General features: G+C 37.7%; 1 protein-coding gene across 1 annotated transcript in view; it reads right to left on the bottom strand.

The window, feature by feature from the left end:
* LOC121370855 (neuroendocrine convertase 2-like) overlaps positions 1-21,419 on the bottom strand; it is a 61,295-nt gene that overhangs the window by 13,597 nt on the left and 26,279 nt on the right. The window contains exons 2-8 of the mRNA XM_041496362.1: positions 19,994-20,098; positions 11,240-11,416; positions 7,303-7,411; positions 6,689-6,726; positions 5,045-5,121; positions 3,607-3,695; positions 2,158-2,333 (exon numbers count right to left, since the gene is read on the bottom strand). Of these exons, the coding sequence (XP_041352296.1) occupies positions 2,158-2,333; positions 3,607-3,695; positions 5,045-5,121; positions 6,689-6,726; positions 7,303-7,411; positions 11,240-11,416; positions 19,994-20,098 (771 nt within the window). The remainder of the gene's footprint in view (positions 1-2,157; positions 2,334-3,606; positions 3,696-5,044; positions 5,122-6,688; positions 6,727-7,302; positions 7,412-11,239; positions 11,417-19,993; positions 20,099-21,419) is intronic.

A 21,419-nucleotide genomic window follows, 5' to 3' on the forward strand; every position in this document is an offset into this window, starting at 1 on the left:
GGCTAACCACCACCTGCGTTTATGGTAAAATTACTAAGTATAAGGAAAGTTTAGGAAAGTAACACGTGACTAAAAGACAAATACATTTCGTAAATTGGGCCCTTAATGGTCTTGAAGTGTTTTGATTATTTCTTTTAGTTGTCTACTGATTTTTGTTTTAATTTAACGACAGCACTAGAGTACATTGATTTATTTATCATCGACTAATGGATGTCAAACATTTGGTAATTCTGCATATATAGTCTTAGACAGGAAACCCGCTACATTTTTCCATTAGTAGCAATTATCTTTTATATACACCATCCCACAAACAGGACAGCACATACCACTGTCTTTGATATATCAGTTATGGTTCACTGGTTGGAACGAGAAATAACCCAATGAGCCACCAACCTGAATCGTCCCATCCCGTGGTCTAATGAAGGAAGAAAATGTTTGATAACACATTTTATTTACGGTTATATCGCGCCGGACATATGGTTAAAGGGACATTCCCGAGTTTTCTGCATTGTAAGATGTTTCCGACTAATAAAATATTTCTACGATTAAACTTACATATTAAATATATTTTCTTGTTTAAAATATCAGCGTCTGTATATTCAATGTGTTTCTGGTCATCTTAATATTTGTAAGAAGCCCAAACTGGATTTTGTCTTCAAATAATTTCGTACGTACGAAAAAATATCTTTTAGGAAATATAATGAAAATTAGTACAAATATTAGAACGATCAGAAACACGTTTAATATATAGCCACTAATATTCTAAACAAGAAAATATATTTAATATGTAAGTTTAATCGTAGAAATATTTTATTAGTCGATAACATCTTAAAACATTGCACCAAACTCGGGAATGTCCCTTTAAGGACCACACAGATATTGAGAGAGGAAAACCGTTGTGGTCACTTCATGGGCTACTCTTTTTTGATTAGCATCAAATGATCTTTTATATGCACCATCCCACATAAAGGATAACACATACCACGGACTTTGATATACCAGTCGTGGTGCACTGGCTGGAGCGAGAAATAGCCCAATGAGCCCATCGACGGGGATCGATCCCAGACCGACCGCGCATCGAACGAGCGCTTTTCCACTGGGTTACGTCACGTCCCGTGGTCTAATGAATGCAAATTGTGATTTATTTATTTTAGTAGTAAGGGGTAGCATGGGAAAGAAATCACTGCTGAGCACGTGGTCCATTAATTGATCTTAGCCACAGCAATTTCTAACTGAAACAATTATCTTGTTTTCTATTTTGAAATTGTTGACTTTCTTATCTTGTTTCATGTGGACAGAAACCTACCGCTGTAGAAGAATGCTGACGTTTAGTAAAATTGATTGAAGTAGGAAGAGATCAATAAATGTTTTATAAGCTTTATGTCAGCACATAATCGATACACTCCAAGGAAACCCAACGAATCATGGCATTAAACACAGCTTATAAAATTTGTAGTTTTTGTTACAAAGATTGATCTCGAACGTATGATGGAAAGTTCAATCAACTTAATGGGAAATTTCTTGCAGTATATCTATTCGTTTAATAATTTATTCCTGTGTGTTAGACTTTAACGGTACATTGTAAAAGGTTCCAAAACAAAGAAAGCGTTAAAATTACTTTTGTGAAAAGATCTACGGAACTAATTGACATCTATTCAATTGTACCTTTAGTCAACCCAGGTTTCGCGTGCTTGTAAAACATTTAAATCTAGCCTCGGGGGCTTAACGCTGGAAGCAGACGGATGCGTTCTGTTTGCGATCCATTGCGTGTTTCGCAGGCCAAACGCTCGCAAACAATTTGACTGGTACCATCGTCTTCTACCATATCGTATCTAACTAAAGTTATGCTAGCTATCACCTGTCACGACGAAGTTGGCCAAGTCGATGGTTACGTTGTAATTTTTCAAACTCCAGACTTATAACGGGTTTGCTCGGATTAACAACTAATCGGTCGTAGGAGTTGTACACGAAGGGAATTGAGTTGTTAGAGCGCTCAGACTAGCAACAGGACAGTCATAGAAGTCGTGAGATCGGCGATTTGACCAACTTCGTCGTGACAGTTGGTAGTCTGACCCTACTATGAGGGGCAAAAATCAGTCTATAGCAGCGAGCAGCGAGTGGCATTGCTACTTCTATTTGTGAAGAGACTATGCTTACGTTGTTTACGCCGTTGACGATGGCCCTCATTGTAAGGTTGCGTGGTCCGTCGACTGTCTTGCCGTCGTCGGTGGGTCCCCAGCTGGCGCTGTAGATGTCGATGGCGTTGGGCATGTGTCCCATCGCGTTAGCTTCAATGAGGTCGGTCATGAACGGCTGATCCAGCATACGAAGACCTGGAAAAAAAAAAAAAAAAAAAAAAAAAAATCATATAAAACGAGACAATAATTTTTATACAGGTATTATATCATGTTCGTTTGTTATCAGTGAACATGTATTTGTGCTCAAAACCATACGTTCATATTACAAAGGTTTGAAGTCATAATATAAAAAAGGCTGTTGCGTTAATAAATTTGGCTAATGACCTTTGGTTTAAAGTTAGATTTTAATTGGAAGGAAGGAAGGAAATGTTTTATTTAACGACGCACTCAACACATTTTGTTATTTACGGTTATATGGCGTCGGAGATATTATGGTTAAGGACCACACAGATATTGAAGGAGGAAACCCGCTGTCGCCACTTCATGGGCTCCTCTTTTCGATTAACAGCAAGGGATTTTTTATATGCACCATCCCATAGACAGGATAACACATACCACAGCCTTTGATATACCAGTCGTGGTGCACTGGTTAGAGCGAGAACTAGCCCAATGGACCCACCGACGGGGATCGATCCAAGACCGACCGCGCATCGAACGAGCGCTTTACCACTGGGCTTCGCCCCCCCCCCCCCCCCCAGGTTTTAATAGATAAAAAAGGTATGAAGATTGATTTCATTGTGTAAATCGTGCGTTTGGCACTCTGTTATTCTTACTTTGTCGTTTCCATAGGATAGCACGCTTGAATTCTGTCCGGACGTGGACAATTTAGCTTTTTTTATACCATACATTTTACCCTGATTAAAATAAACTACCTATAAATAACTTCATAATGTTTAACAAACCCTGAATCCAAAGAGACATTGTATTAGTTATTGGCTTAAAGAAAAATAAACGAAAAAGGGTGTAACTCGACTAAACTCAGACCTAGACGTGAAAACAAATTGACCCATTGGGCTATTTCTCGTTCCAGCCAGTGCTCCACAACTGGTGTAACAAAGGCCGTGGTATGTACTATCCTGTCTATGGGATGGTGCATACAAAAGATCCTTTGCTGCTAATAGAAAAGAATAGCCCATGAAGCGGCGACAGCGGGTTTCCTGTTTCAATAGCTGTGTGGTCCTTAACCATATGTCTGACACCATATAACCGTAAATAAAATGTGTTGAGTGCGCCGTTAAATAAAACATTTCTTTCTTTGAAAACAAATTAGGGGAGTGATTAATTGCATTGCTCCCCTAACTTATATTATGGGGAGCCATGTAAGATATTAACATATTGATACAATATACAATTTACATGCTAAGGGGAGTAAAACTAACTCTGCTTGAACTAGTAGGGAAGTTAGTACCTGCAACCTTGGATCCGTAGGCGACGCCGACCCCACACACGCCGTTGTCTCTGGCTGCCGACACTTCGCCGGCACAGCGGGTTCCGTGACTGAAAGTAAGAAGTACTGTCTTGTTAGTTCTGGGTTGCACAACATGCTAAATGTATTTGTTTTTTTAATATGGCTTTATGTGGTTAGTGTGGCTTTAATATTTTTTCTTACACACTCGTTGGTAAGAACACCATGTGTTGTTTTTGATAACACATGGTTGTTTACACATGTACGTGTGTTAACAATTACAAGATATACCACTGCCATACATCCAATGAAAAACTACACGATGAATATAGATTACATTGTGACGTATAGTTAACCTGACAATCATGGGTCTGTGACACATAACTTAGCTACAAGTGCAACGGCTGTAAAGAACTTTTAGCCGAAAAAGATGTTAACATTTGCTTAAAACCTGGTTTTTGAGGATATGTAACAATTAGAATAATACATTCGTATCCGTTAGATACCATTTATCTCACAACTCGTTGTTTAACAACATATTAAACTGGCTTTCGCTCGTTAGATACAGTTTAAAACAACTCGTTGTGAGATAAACGGTATCTAACGGCCACTCATGTATTATTCTCTGTGTATTCCGTCTACACATTGTTAATAGTCGGAGCCACATTCACCAAATATCGTGACTTTACGTTTACGGTTAACTGTCGTATGATTACATGTATTCAGGCCAACAACAAAAAAACAGAAAAAAAAGTGTGGTTCTGGTTACATGTAAACAAAATTAGGGTAGGTAGGTCGGCTATTTTTTGTGTTGCTAAAAAATATGTTAGATTGGTCTCACTGTTTTGAAGATGAATGCCACATAAATATTGCTGAATTTCTCGAACACTTTCACTAGTCCAGGAAAAGGAAATGGATGTTTGCTCATTTGAACCTTTGAACATTTTAAACTATTTCTATTACATGTCCATCGGAACGTGTGTGTGTGTGTGTGTGTGTGCGTGCGCGTGTGCGCGTATGTGTGTGTGTGTGTGTGTGTGTGTGTGTGTATGTGTGTAGAGGGGAGGATGCGGGGAACAAGCCATATTATTTTTATCTATTTATCTAGACACGGCAAAATAATCGATGTTGGAGAAAAGTGCTGTTGAGGCGTGCGATATTTCGAACCTCCTGGATTAAATATAGAGCCGTACAGAAGCGCGACCCTCTTGTGTATCTTAAAAAAACCAACCCCAAAATATCTTATATTTAATATATGCATTTTCTCTCAGACAAAATAGTACACCAATCCACCAAGGGTTATCGATCTTACAACCCAGGACACACGAGTCGAGCAAAGATGATCTCTTTACAAACTGATATCTAACATCCACTAATAGACTAATGTATTTGATGTGATTTTAAAACAGATGCTCCTTTCTTTAAATGTTTCGTAAGTTACCTGTTGAACCATGTGTCTGTATAGCGGGGATAAGGGTAAGGGTCGTTGCTACTGAAATCATAACTGGCTTCGGCGTTCTGAAAAAGGAGAAAATATTGTATAGCACATTATAAAACATACATAGAGGATATCGGCTTTATCTTGCGAAGGTTAGAATGGCGATTGTCTCGAGACTGCTGCCAGTCGATCTGAGCCGAATAAAGCCGATATCTTAAGACTAACGAGTTATGTTATTAAATTTTGTCGTGCAATCCTACATAAAACGAAAAATTAATGAATTCAGAAATGAACCGTTTTTCACTTTACCGTTTTCCTGAGTAGTATGTCAACACGAGCTGAATGCCTTATTGTCTACAGTATCTGTACACCAAATCAAAACAGTTCTTAAATAACAACAGATTAATTCTCATTTTTTAAAATAAAAATTGTCTTAAAACAGTTTATAAAAATAAAAATAATGAAATGGAAGTAAAATAATAAGTAACTTTGAACAATATATTATAACATTCCACTGCGGATCAAAATTAATGTAAAAGTAGTTCTGTCCCAAACAGCGGTATTTTTGGCCAAAGATCTATCTAGTCATCGTATTTTGACAATACATATATTGATTGTAGGATTTAGTGTGACATTTCATTTATTATGAACCGCAGCATTGCGTTGGTCACATAGGAGAAGCTTAAATAAACGCTTTGTAATTCAGAACAATTTGTCTCAGTCGTGACTTCCAGACATAAAAAAGATACCACATATCTGAATATTAGGTATGTAATAATTAGGAAATTATTTATTTAACGACGCAATAAACACATTTTATTTACGGTTATATGACGTCGTACATATGGTTAAGGAGCACACCGATATTGAGAGAGGAAACCCGCTGCCTCCACTTTATGGGCTAATATTTTTCGATTAGCCGCAATGGATCTTTCATATGCACTGTCCCACAGACAGGATAACACATACCACGGCCTTTAATATACCAGTCGTGGTGCACTGGCTGGAGCGAGAAATAGCCCAATAGGCCCACCGACGGGGATCGATACCAGACCGACCGCGCATCAGGCGTGCGCTTTACCACTGGGCTACATCCCGCGCCCTGTAATAATTAGCTGCAAATCTATATAAAATATTTATATACACACACTACAAATCAATACACTGCTGGTTTTGAATATACACAGATAAAATAGTCTGCGGCTAACTGGATACCATGTCTTGTAATGCGTCTCCCTGTTTTGCGTTTTAAGTGCGTGCAAAACAACACGAGTAACACCACCATAGTATACAACACAAAACAATCAATATCAAAGCAATACATAGACATGTATTTTGTTACAAGATTAATCAGTCTGGTCTGGTTCATGGCCAGAACCCACCCCTTAAAAAACAAAAACAACAACAACAACCTGATCTGCTATCATTGACACCAAGTGACGGTTTTAGAAAACGGAATTGGCATTTGGAACTGAACGGCTAAACAATGAAACAAAAATGGATTCTAAAGGCGAGAAAGAGAACAGGACATTGAATATAACACGCAAAAGAAACACGCACACAAACATACATTTTGCATACGATGGTGTGACGTCAAAGCCTATTTAATAATATAGTCTCCGTTTGTGACACAATAATAAAACTTACGTAGTTGTTTCGCAGATCCGGATGAAGGTAATCAATTCCTGAAAAAAAAGAGATACTTGTTATTTATTATTTTTATTTTTAGATATAGATTATGGTTATTATTTTTAATTTTTAAATATAGATTATATTATTAATTTTTATTTTTAGATATGGATTATGGAAACACGTTTATAAGTCTATAAGCCTGAGAGTTTGTTTTTTAAAATCTGGTTTTATGTTCTAAGGAACTGATGCTGTCAGCATCCACCCTGTATCAACAACAAAAATAATATTTAATGACATCACAGTAAAACTAGGATCAATTGTTGCACGTTACATTAACATAATGTATTTATAAAGCATTTTAATAAAAGCACCTTTTTTCTTTCGTTTTTTTTTCAGTAAACAAAATGTTTTTAGAGAGAAAAAACCCAGATGGCATTTTAATTGAATCTTATACAGTTTCTAGTGAACCTTAAATAGTCACTGTACACTAAATAAAAAATATGCATTTTATTATCATAGATAATGACATTTATTGAGATAGACACTGTGGCATATTACTAGTAGAGCTACAGCTACGTTTTCTCCTTATAGACTCCCTCACACCCCAAATGTGGTACTATAGAACTTACCATCATCCATAATGGCCGTAGTAACCTCTTTCCCCGTGTACCCAGCATCCCATGCGTCCTGGACGTTGAGATCTAACCCGGCTACACCTCCACTCTGTCCTGTGTTTCTCTAGAAAACAAACAATTACGAAAGGCTACAAATAACTGAGCTGGTTGTTTGCTATAATTTGTTATTTTGGTATGATAGTGGTGTAACAAGGACAAAATAGAGGAGGGGTCCCGATCCATCATCTGGAGGGATACCAAGAGATAACCATTTTCAGGCTAAGAACCGGTCACTGCCATCTCAGATCCCATATGTACCGCCTGAAACTGGCAGAAACTGATTAATGTTCATGTCAAGCAGGACCACAGTCCCCAGAGCACATCCTGCAATTCTGACCCCTCTACAATGAAGCCAGGATAAAGCACTGACCGAACGGAGCAACACTGGCTGTCAAGCTTTGGGGTTCCAAAGAAAACTTGACAGAGACAGCGTTTTTTATCACCACAACCGGACTCCAAATCTAAAACATGATCAGCTATAGCTTGAACGCAGAAGAAAAAGAGTAGGGATCCGAATTAGGGTTTTATCAAATCACTAAACATTGTTCTTTCTAAAACTTGACAGATTTTTTTCAAACAGTTAAGATGCGTCTTTTTAAATTAAAAACAATTGACCATCCAAATTTGAGATATTTAGGGTCATAGCTGGAATTGAAACGTAAAATGGCATCAATATAATTTTATATGCAGATGGATATACAATAGGTTTGTATTTGATCTTTATGCGATGAACCCGTTGATATCTGGGTTTTTTTACTATCACCATCAGCAATAGCAAAACGGTCTACAACTAAACATCTCAACCACAGATGCAACAACAACGGCAAACAACAATGAAACAGACTGTCTGCTGACGAGGATCGATCATTATACCTCTTTCCCCTGAGGCGACCACTCTACCACTGACTATTACTACATGGCTAATGTGGAGAATAAAAGAGCCACAACAGCTCACGGCGGCGTCAGGGACACCTCCAGGTCCTTTCTGACTTGTTGTTGCTTAGTTTACTGACCTTCGCACCTCGAAGCAGACGTATCAGATTTGCTTTGATGTCAGTTAAGAAGACCGTAAAATGAATGCTTTGCCGCTAGGCCCAGGTCGGTAAAGAAAGCAATTATAGCTAAGAACCCGGGTTAGTATATTCAATTTTGGTACAAAGAATCGATATTTGATATTACGATACTGATTGAGGAACCAGTGTGTGTGTGCATGCATGTGTGCGTGCATTTTGCACCCATCAAATACAAAACAATAAACGAAATGAAGAACAAAAAAGATTTCTGCAGGGGCTTTAGACTAATTAATTCTGTCAAAAACAATGTTTCATTGAAAATGATTTTCGGACGAAATTGCCTGCAGCTGCTGTATGTTGGATGCCGATGGGTCAGGTGTCCTCTGTCCAGAATTGATTGCTTTAAATTAAGATCGAAATTATATATTCCACTCTCATTTCAATTAGCCGCAAGATGTCGTTGTCAGGATATAAAACACTTACATCCATGGAACGAGACACTCCGCAGTCCGCCCCCATCACAGATGTTAAAGATGATCAAGCTACAACGTATCACGTTTGATTCTTCTTCTTCTTCTTCTTCTTCTTCTTCGAGAGAGAGAGAGAGAGAGAGAGAGAGAGAGAGAGAGAGAGAGAGAGAGAGAGAGAGAGAGAGAGAGAGAGAGAGAGAGAGATGGAAAGGAATGTCTATTTAACAACAGCTAAGCACATTCCAACATACTGCTATTTGTTGTCCGACAAATGATTATTTTAACGCTTGATGGGGAGAGAAAGATAGGAAACCATCGCAGGCTAACGTTAACAATAAAGCAGGAAGAAATACAAGTATTTTATAGTCACATTCCCCGGAGTTCGACAAATCCACTAGCCCTCGATGCCGGCTAATGAATCTTTGGTCTGGACTAGTCGACATTATCAGGTATATTACTGTCATACACAGGGCACTAGCCAAAGCTTCTGTGAGGGCTAGTGACTTTCTCAAATATTTGTCGAACACTGCTTCCATAGGCATGATGGTACTTAGGTGCTCTGAGCGAATAAAGTTCTGTTCTGTACCTTGGTGCAGACCCGTAGGAATTGAGGGTGTGGGTAGAGTGGGGTGGGTCGAGGGGGCATGTGCCCCCATACGATGACTAAACTGTACGTTTCTTGTCCTACTGTAATATAAATAAAGGTAAAACATATGGCTTCTGCACGTGTCCCCTCACTAGAGACTGTGACCCCACATTGGAGATTGCGTCCCCACACTCCAGATGTCGTTCCTACGGACCTGTGGCGTACTTGTCGTGGTACTGGTTAAGATGTTTGAAAAACCTAGTCCATAGTCGATCCTACAACACATCGAACTTAAAAGCGCACTCTTAACCCTAAACAACATCCCTCCCTTACCTCAGATAGTTTGTTTTGTTTAACGACACCACTAGAGCACATTGATTAATTAATCATCGGCTATTGAATGCCAAACATTTGGTAATTCTGACACGTAGTCATCAGAGGAAAGCCGTAACAATTTTTCCTAATGCAGAAAGGGATCTTATATATGCACTTTCCCACAGACAGGAAAGCACATACCACGGCCTTTATCCAGTTGTGGTGCACTGGCTAGAACCTCAGATAGATGCACTAGCACTGTGTAAAGTCAACATCCTTGAGTGGTTCTACAAAATTACACAGCGGTAGTAATTTCAATAGAAAAAAAAGAAAAAAGAAAAGAAAAGCATCGCTCAAGAGCTCAAATTATCACCCGTATTACACGATACAAAACATCTCAGACTCGTTAGATCTGAACTGTCAAAGAAAAACATAAAGCGAAAATCGATGACGCCTACATCATTAAGAGCAAGCCGGCGGAAGGAGGACATATATCAAAAAGGTTTTCACTTTAATTTAATACTAAACATTAATCAAAGTATTAAACAGATCTCTGATGTCGCATTGAGAGGTGATTATTTTTTTTACAGAGATGCAATATACATTCAATAACCAGAATTATATGTTTTCAGGAAAAAAAGAGATCCATTTAATTTTCTTTTGTAATGACTAATATAAAATGCTCTGACGAAAGCTCAAAGATATTCGTTATGATGAATGTTCCAATATTTTTGTGTGATAAAAATTTAATTGGTGATGAGCTACTAGCACTACATTGTCATGAAAATATTGACGGATTACCCGACATCTGAAAACGGCCTGTTTTTCAAACTGATTGATTGGTTAGTGCATATGTCGGTAGTTATGTTAAGCCCCCCCCCCAAAAAAAAAAAAAAACAACAACAAAAAAACAAACAAAAAACACCCCAAAAACAAAAAAACTAAATAAAAGAAAATAAAAGAAAATAAAAGAAAAAAAGTCGGTCTCTGGTCAGACCAAAGTCCCAGAACTGATGCGGAGAAACGGCTTTATTATTATTATTATTATTATTTCTTTTTACGCCATGAACAATTGATACCGAAATAAGGGGCATATTTAAATTGAAATCATAATGCTCGTCCTAATTCACGCGCGATGACATTTTGGCTCCAAATGCCGTTCTACGTCATAGCAAGAAAAGACCGGCAAAAATCGACATCATACCTCAGGATAAACGCAGAACATGTTGACGTGCGAGGGTCAAAATCGACGCGTGCGCTGACAAGACACCAAACATTTATTTTGTTTGGCCTTAAGGATATACATATACATGTACATTGATTTTATGATTAGCACGTGCGAACCCCCATCCTCTGATCCAACAGAAAAATGTTTTCAATATATTTTTCGGGTGGGGATGTGGGGGTGGGGGGCGTGCCTTGCTTGATATCACGTTTCTACCGTTTAACAAAAGCAGGGATACACACTGTTATTACACTAAATCAAATACCAGTCATGAGATACTTACGATGTACCATTCTTTGTGGAATTCTGGATCTGTTGGTATACGTGAATGCTGTTTTTCGATTTCTGCTAATTTGGATGGCTTTGGGTTTATCCGCGACGCCTCCGCTAAAATATTCTCAATATTTTTATATCCTCGTTTCTGTCGTAGAAATCCCGCAAGTTGTACTGCACTTTTTACCTGAAAATTAAAAAAAAAAAATGTATGGATAAAAGTATTATTACGAAAAAGAATTATCATGTAATCTTCTAGAATATTTCCGGATTACAAAACCGTAGGAAAAACATTATGAAGTATAAACAGTAACTGAAAATATTAATTGACAAAACGAAGATATTTGGTAAATAGATGTTTCTTAAATTTAGGGAAACAACTTTAACACCCAAAATTCCCCAAAACAAATAACAGTCAGACAGGTTAGACTCCTTGCAAAACAATTAGTTTGTAAAGCCTAATTCACTAAACTTTGTCAACTTTGCGATCTCGCAGTGTAATGTTAAAAGACTTGCAAAGAGAATGCTTTGTTGTCTAGCAGAGCCTAAGATATATTTGTGAATTAGGCCCCAGTTTGATAAGATTGCGATGCTAACGTTAAAGGTTTATTTTGTTTAACGACACCACTGAAGCAAATTGATTAATGAATCATCGGCTATTGGATATGAAACATTTGGCAATTTTGGCATATAATCTTAGAGAGAAAACCGGCTACATTTTCTCACTTGAACGATTTTTCGTACAACTGCGGTGCGACTAAAAGATTGTACAGCCGTGCGATTCCCGTACGAATTACCTAGGCCCCCCCCCCGCAGTCTCACTTGTGCAACTGCCATGCAACTGCCTTTCTGCAACGGGCTCGCATTTGCTCGCATAAGATTTGCACAGGTTGCACGACAGTTGCACGGAAGTCTGGTGGATGTCGCACGGGAGTCGCAGGGGGTCCACTGGGAGTCGCACATCTCGGCTCCCTTAAGACTCACTTACGACTCCCGTGCGACCTATCATACTGCCGTGCGACTGCTTTGCAACCTCTATGCGACCAATGCGAACTGTGCGAACCTAGAGACAGCCGTACGATAATTTTAAACATTTGAAAATTGTCGCACCGGCATGCGACATGTCCGAAATACACACGACACCCCTACATCGTGTGCGAATCATCAACATACTGCCGTGCGACTCCAGCACGCCCTGTACGATTTGGTGGTCGCACGGAATTCGCGTAGAAAATCGTTCAAGTGAGAACGGGGTTTTAGTAGCAAGATATCGTTTATATGCACCTTCCCACAGACAGTGGAGCACATATCAGGGCCTTTAATATACGAGTTGTGGTGCACTGATTGGAACGAAAAATGGCACAAGGAGCCGACTGACGGAGATTGCGATGCCTCCAACGACCTGCATCAGTTGTGGAATAATAAATTGGATGATTGTGTAGAGGATCCGAATTTGTGTCTTACATATACATATAGGTTTAGGAATAATGAGAATATACTTAAAGCAGGAGAAAAAAGAACATGAGTAATAATACATACAAACATACATGTTATATATATAAGGCCAGGAACTAATTCTCCAAACAATCGCAGCTTTAAATAGTTTTGTGAATTAGATTTCAGTCTCTGATGCCACGACGATCTCCGTCGGTGGGCTCACTGGGCTATTTCTCGTTCCAGCCAGTGCACGACAACTGGTGTATCAAAGTCTGTGATATGTGCTATCCTGTCTGTGGGGTGGTGCATTTAAAATATCCCTTGCTACTAATGGAAAAATGTAGCGAGTTTGCTCTCTATGACTGTGTCAAAATTGCCATATGTTTGACATCCAATAGCGGATGATTAATAAAACAATGTGCTCTAGTGGTGTTGTTAAACAAAACAAACAAACGGATGACACCATACACATCATGGTCCTACGTCGCGCCATTTAAAGACAGAAGCTTCAGATTTAAGTGGCGCTGTATGTTTAAAAAATAAAAAAAATAGTCTTATTTCCCATCACATACTTAATTGGATACGAAACTTTGATTAAAATGATTGCATCCCGTTTTAAAATAGCAAGGTAAGAAGTTCAGTCCTAACGAAATACTTATTAGTGAAGAAAATGATTCATAGCACACTGTCAGTGTGATATCTACGCGCCTTTTGAAAGGTCTGTGTTACAGTACTGGGCGTGATTTATAATTACATACTAGTATACAAAGACACGACAGATATTTCTGACTGATATATATTCGACACATAGATGGAAATTTTTAATTAATCAAGCTAGATTTTAGAAGAAGCTAAATAATATATATCTCCGTGTCTTATTTATGATTCATGTTTAATAATAGCAGTATAAGACATCCAGCATATTTCATTAACTTTCTTTCCAACATTAGAAGTAAAACCTAACAACTGAAGTATATCAGTTACAATATACACGACGAGCTTTGAACAGACAGAATCAAAATGAATCGGGCGTCCACACAAAGTTTTATAATCTTTGAGTTAAAAACACAAATCATGATTTTCGGCTTGATAGTGATTTGTTGTAGATCTTGGAAAGAGCCGAAAGAGCTGCAAATTACCATTCCTTGCTTTGAATAAGTTCGCACATTTGACGTACATATTTTAGTGGGGTTTTTTTTTGTTGGTCATTTGGTTTTTATTTATAAAAGCTGTCATTGTGTCAATAAATAAATAAATACATTTTAAAACACAAATATTTAAATAAATACATAAATTAATAAATAATAATAATAATAATAATAATAATAATAATAATAATAATAATAAAAAACCCAACAACAACATAATGTAAAAAGCGCATGCCATTTGTTTCAAACTATTGGGGGATACACGTTTAATCATGCGTATGAATATGATTTCTGCTGGGGCGGGACGTAGCCGAGTGGTAAAGCACTCGCTTGATGCGCGGTCGGTCTGGGATCGATCCCCGTTGGTGGGCCCATTGGGCTATTTCTCGTTCCAGCCAGTGCACCAAGACTGGTATATCAAAGGCCGTGGTGTTAGTTATCCTGTCTGTGTGGGATAGTGCATATAAAAGATACATCGCTGCATTAGAAGAAAAAAAAGTAGCGGGTTTCCTGTGATGACTACGTGTCAGAATGACCAAATGTTTGACGGATAATAGCCGATGATTAATTAATTAATGAGCTTCAGTGGAGTCGTTAAACAAAACAAACTTGATTTATGATTTCTGCTGTACACCTTTTGCGTTCAGTTCATTATGATACGTTACATGCGAGAAGATTCATTCCTGTTACCAGTGTACTCTTTGTGAAACATCAGTATCATGTACGACAACGGAGGATCATACACCATTACCGCTGCCAAATTCATATCTTATTACGGCTAATCTGTTCACGCTAAAATCCTATTAATTAATCCGTCATCACCTATAATTTCGTTTTTGCGCCATGTTAAAGGTGTAGACAGAAAGTTAGCCAGATATATTTATTCATTTTCTTATGTAGTGTAAAAAATAGACCTTGAGTTACACGCACACAAAATATTACGTCCAGATAATTGTACTTACTAATATATTGCACATTTATTTGACTGATAAAATCCAATAAGGGTGTCCAACATGTTAATAGTCGACAGTTTGATTTCTAGACCCAATTGCACAAAACGTCGTACATTTGCGACGTTTTGTGAAATTGGCTCCTGACTTGTATGTTAAAGGGGCAGTCCTAAGTTTGCTTCAATTTTTAAGATGTAATTACATCAAATATATTTTTGTGCATAAAATAGTAGTGACTGTATACTGAAAGGACAGACCCTAGTTCCAGCCCATGAACATGTACACTAAGTTTGGTTAATCTACAAACGTGTAACACATTTAGACAAAGTTACAATTGAGTGAAACATTAGTTTGTGACTTTGAAATGGTGAAATACCCTCTAAAAATAGAACAAAACGTCTGTTACTTCTCAGACGCACGTGCGTTTTTAAAAATATGAGAAATGCATTTTGTGATATTAAAAACACCAAGATGACCAAACTCACTTCGAATGTACGGAAATAGATAATCAAAAGAACAAAAGTAAAGTATGATTTCAGTTATCAAAAAAACGGCTTAGTGCTTTAGTGTTTAAAATCTAGAGTATGTCTCTTTAAGCGTCTTGTTGATCGTTTAAGTATTTGTATTAGGTTAAATTTCATTTTATTTCCTAAAATTGTTTTTTTCGTACGTACGAAATTATTTGAAGACAAAATCCAGTTTGGGCTTCTTACAAATATTAAGACAACCAGAAACACATTGAATATACAGACACTGATTTTTTCGTACGTACGAAGTTATTAAGACAAAATCCAGTTTGGGCTTCTTACAAATATTAAGACGGCCAGAAACACATTGATGTTTTTCGAAACAAGAAAATATATTTAATGCGTATTTTATTAGTCGGAAACATCTTACAGTGCCGAAAAATCAGGACTGTCCCTTGAACGTATATGATTTATGTGATGTATATTTTTCGCTAAAGTGTATGGAGAGCAAATTTCACATTCAAATTCAGATTCGTTATTGCTTTAAGTTTTTACAACGTATCGACATTAAACAAACATCAAAAAATATAAATGGCGTAGAGTGATTTATCTTATTGAATACATAATATATATATATATATATATATATATATATACATATAATAAAACTAATTCATCATATCACAGTTTTAAGGACTGATATTTAATTAGATATTTATAGGATATTAAACGAGCTTCCATTTCATATCATGTTTATGTCCCGAATGAAATAATTTTCATTTGTCACGAGCTTTAGCGAGTGAAAATGAAAATGATTTAATGAGGGACATAAACATGATACAAAATGGTAGCGAGTTTAATATCCTATTTATTACCCATAATCGATTTTAATTTATATCACTCAACTCATTTGGTTAATGTTCCTCTAAGGTTATAGTGCGCCAATCGATGACGTCATCGTGTCACGTCGAAGTGTTTCGTCCCACTTGGCGTTGTAGTGGGACGTATCACTTTGATATGTTCCAAGATATTTTTAACCATATGGGTGATAAATGTTGTTACTGAGCATAACCAAATTTAAAATTTATTATAGTGCTACTTTGGTAAAGGATCCCTATAGTACAGCATAACGTATTCCAATAATTTATTTCTTACATTATTTGCTCGTACCAAAAAGTGTCCAAAGGTTATTAAATTCTTTAATGTTATCTATAGGTAGTACTGAACCAAATAACTTCCGGTTGGGTCAAAGTTCGAGGTACACCCAATGTCACGGGGATCCTATAATACCCGTAACTGAATAAAACACGATTATCCAAATATCTCTCTAACTGTCTATCTATTAGATTTCTCTGTATCTGGCAGTCCAATACCCGAGTGGCTCGTCTCTAGGTATATCAGAGATACGATCTTACATAAATATTTATATATATAGCACGTTAGTTCACTTGAAAACACAACAAAACACAACAAAACACAATCCACTTTGGAATCTGTATTAACCTTAAGCTGACAAATATATTTGCCGCAGTTAATTAATTAACAACAACAATAATAATAACAACTCAGAACTAATCACTTAATTAGTTAATCACTAGGTGTCTAGTTTACACAATATTCTAATCACTTCACCGTGATACAACACACACACGTGTGATAATTGAGAAGGTTATTAAATTCTTTAATGTTATCTATAGGTAGTACTGAACCAAATAACTTCCGGTTGGGTCAAAGTTCGAGGTACACCCAATGTCACGGGGATCCTATAATACCCGTAACTGAATAAAACACGATTATCCAAATATCTCTCTAACTGTCTATCTATTAGATCTCTCTGTATCTGGCAGTCCAATACCCGAGTGGCTCGTCTCTAGGTATATCAGAGATACGATCTTACATAAATATTTATATATATAGCACGTTAGTTCACTTGAAAACACAACAAAACACAACAAAACACAATCCACTTTGGAATCTGTATTAACCTTAAGCTGACAAATATATTTGCCGCAGTTAATTAATTAACAACAACAATAATAATAACAACTCAGAACTAATCACTTAATTAGTTAATCACTAGGTGTCTAGTTTACACAATATTCTAATCACTTCACCGTGATACAACACACACACGTGTGATAATTGAGAAACTCTATTCCTACTTGGTTAATTTTTAATTAACCCTTAACTACTCATTCAGTAACCTTGTAATACAGAATTAATACTGGTACCTATCACAATAAAGACAATAACATACAGTTTACCTAGGTCCTCTAGGATGACCGGCTAAGCTTTATATTTTTAGAACAGTGAAGCCTACAATTTACTTCGTCAGATTACCGGAAACACTGTCTAAATAATATTGGTATAATACAGTATTAAAATATTTAAAGTCACATCAATCACATCAAGGTTATACATGAGAGAAGAAATATATATTTACCAAGTCCAGTCGGACTAACGTTCCCCGAGAGCTTTCCAATGATTCTCCCCGATAAATCTAAAATCCTAGCTATTTATTACACATCCGAATATCGCCTGGGGGCACATCGCGGTACTCCCCCTATCATGGGATATTTCCACAGCGACCAAGACGGAATATTTTCTTAGATGACCAGACTTACTGTCGTCATTCCGCTAGGAATACAAGGTCGTAAAACAGAACTCGCGGAGGTATTACGTAACCACTGGCCACATGGCCTCCACATCTGGTCTGGGTGTGTATTGGGAACAGCTCGACCACCGTCACGCGGGGGTATTACGTAACCCAGCCGCACACGGCCCTCTAAAACAATTAACATCGCCACAGGCGAAAAGATAAGAGCATGTTCCGTCACACCCATCTTTTGATAGAGAAGTGAACACCACAAGTCCTATGATTGGTGATAAATGTGAGTGTGTTGATTGTACAACAAAATAGTTTCATCTGGGTAAAAAATATGCAATTTTATTTCATTTAGTACCACTGTGTCAAGTACCCTTGTGTTTGAAACATGTATGGGGTACCTGTAAAAAAGTACTCGAACTTTGTGCGGAACTAGAGTAGTCATAGACGCTACCCATTATCTCAGAAATGAGCAGCTTGACCCCCAATTGTTTTCTGATTCATTTTAAGTGTGAGGGGTGGTAGTATTTATATTCGTGGCGTTTATGTCGATTGATACGCTGCGGGAAGGAGTTTTAGCCACATATGTTACTACTGTCGTCTATGGGATTTGATTTGGTAGTATACACCCTATAATAGAGCAGCACATTACGCTTTTGATATTCGTGAGTTAATCGTACAGATATACATGGGATCGATTTGTTTGCAGTTATTTATTATAAATGGACGTGCAAATAGAGAAAAGTGACAAATACAACTCTGAGAATGCGCTTTTGAGACTGCCAGACTTATATCTTATTACGGCTAATCCAAACGTCAAGCAGAATCTGTCATCACTTAACTTTTCAGTGTGCACCACGTCAAGAGATCAAGAAAATACTACAGCATTTCCCCAAGGCGCATACTGTTACAGATAACGGAGTAACAGAATATTATAACAGAACATTAAGTATTCATGAGTTTAGTTTTTTTTGTGTTTGTTGTGGGGCGAAGCATCTGCGAGTGCTTAGTAATTGTCGCGAGACTTTGGGGAGAGATGAAAATGTCAATGTGATATGAGATTTGCGACGTGGTGTACCGAGGTGAAACGATAGCCACAAACCAACACAGTCCATTAACACATCCATCTTGTCAGTTGACAGTGGAACAGGACGTGGCTCAGTGGTTCAGCTGACACCTGATGTGTGAGAGGTCGTGGGATCGCCTCCCACCTACTCTCCGTAGTTATTTTCTGTTCTAAACAGTGCACTGGCATATCAGATCTTGTGGTTTTAACAAATGACATAACATGATTGGGCAGTCTAATCGTTAGTCATAATGGTGCTGCAATAGTTAGACAGCTATGCAGTATATAAAGCTGGTTCGTATTCCAATTACCAGTTCCAACCCAGAGTCAAACGGAAAGGAAACGACGTGTTTATTTTTCGACACCTCAGTACATTTCATACTGCTAAATTTACCATCTCTCTCTCTCTCTCTCTCTCTCTCTCTCTCTCTCTCTCTCTCTCTCTCTCTCTCTCTCTCTCTCTCTCTCTCTCTCTCTCTCTCTCTCTCTCTCTCTCTCTCTCTCTCTCTCTCTCTCTCTCTCTCTCTCTCCTGGACAGACGTTCCGAATATCAAAGGTGTGTGTTTATTGCCTAACATATTGTGTTTGAACATTAATCAGATTTCTCGTTCCAGCCAGCGCTCCACAACTGGTGTATTAAAGGCCGTGGTATGTATTATCCTGTCTGTGGGATGGTGCATATAAAAGATCCCTTGCTGCTAATCGAAAAGAGTAGCCCATGAAGTGGCGACAGCAGGTTTCCTCTTTCAATATCTGTGTGGTCCTTAATCATATGTCAATCGATTAATCGCATATAAATGTGAACATAAAATGCATGAATTTACCAATGGCACTTCAACCGACCACAACAATCAAAATTCCACACACACACACACACACACACACACACACACACACACACACACATACATACACACACATACACACACACACACACATACATACACACATATATATATATACGCACGCACACACACACATACACACACACACACACACACACACACACATTTACACAGTAAAACAATACTGCTTGCCTAATTATAAAAAACCCAAATCCATGTATATATTAATTAATATGTATGACTTACCATAGGATGTGCTTTTAAAAGTCGTGAATGGTGAATACTTCGTTTTGTTCGAGCATGTGGTACACCTTTATGTGTGAAATGGAATTCTGACGGAGACCCCAGTACCTGAAATATAGATAACAGAAACATTAACATGGAGTTCATTTCACCGTTAGTTTGCTCAGATACAATGACAATGCTTAAACACCAACACACGGTCAACAGGCTGCAATATAAAAAAAAACCCTGACCTATGCTTAAATGTAATTGTGTTTCAAAACTGTTCTTAATGAATTTTTGGTTATTATGGGCATACCTTTTCTATATACTTTCTTTTTATGACACCCAGTAGCCGATATGTATGGTTGTGCTGGGGTATCGATAAACCTTCATTCATTATGCATTATTTTGGGCAATACTAAGCTGACATATCATTCATTTCAGATCGTCTGTTCTATACATAAAGTAGTACAAAGGCATACGCCTAGATTTATTAGATACCCAATTAACAGTACAAGATGATGATAAAATGACAAAGCAAATTATACTGAATATAAAATAACATTCACACGAAAGAAGTCAATTCAGGTGTTATGGATAGTTAGATGCAGTGCAGGATTTATAATATCAAACGGCGACAGCGAACATACTAGGCATCAATTTAAACACATCCAATTGGTTGCTCCGTGGTGATGACACAGACGTCAAAGCCAAACTGACCACTGGAATTAACATCACAGAAATAAAAACTATTCTGCGGACTCTTCTCAAAACAAGATAGGCTAATCGGTATCAGGTCTGGTGCTTATAAAACTTTTAGAGTCTAGACTCGAGTCGATAATAGAGTCTGAGACACTAATGTCATGACAACACCATACAAATTGTGTATGCGTGTGACGTCATTAGAGATTGTGCCTGGACTCGAAACGGGCCCTGAAATGCTGTAAACAATTATGAAGTATAACTGACTGAGCCGATGAACGTTTGGCGAACACCCACGCCCCCTCACTAGAAGTCACTGTTCAATTTTGTGATATAATTAAACACGCTAGTTTAATTATCGCAGACATTCATATCAAATCCTAGTCTCCATTAAAACTGGCAGCAGGTCGCCGACCGATGTAGACTGATGACGACCGATATAGACCAAAACATAAGACTCGGACATTAGATCTGCCTCAGATATATACTGTGCAAATCCGAAACAGTCCATTTGCGACCGTGTTCCCATAAAATATATCTTTGGTCTGTTTCGGTCGACAGTGCCAGTCTGCCTCGAATTGCGATTTGGGTTTTTAAATAAATAGGAACCAGACTTTATTGCATTGGCATGACTGGTTAAACACAATGATTGTAGTTAACAAGATAATGGATTCGTACTATAGTACTTAACATTTTATCTTTTAGTATTTCCCGGTCGTGGAGTGGTTTGCGTGTAGACAAAAAA

This window comes from Gigantopelta aegis, chromosome 4 (assembly GCF_016097555.1).
Source record: "Gigantopelta aegis isolate Gae_Host chromosome 4, Gae_host_genome, whole genome shotgun sequence".
Taxonomy (NCBI): domain Eukaryota; kingdom Metazoa; phylum Mollusca; class Gastropoda; order Neomphalida; family Peltospiridae; genus Gigantopelta; species Gigantopelta aegis.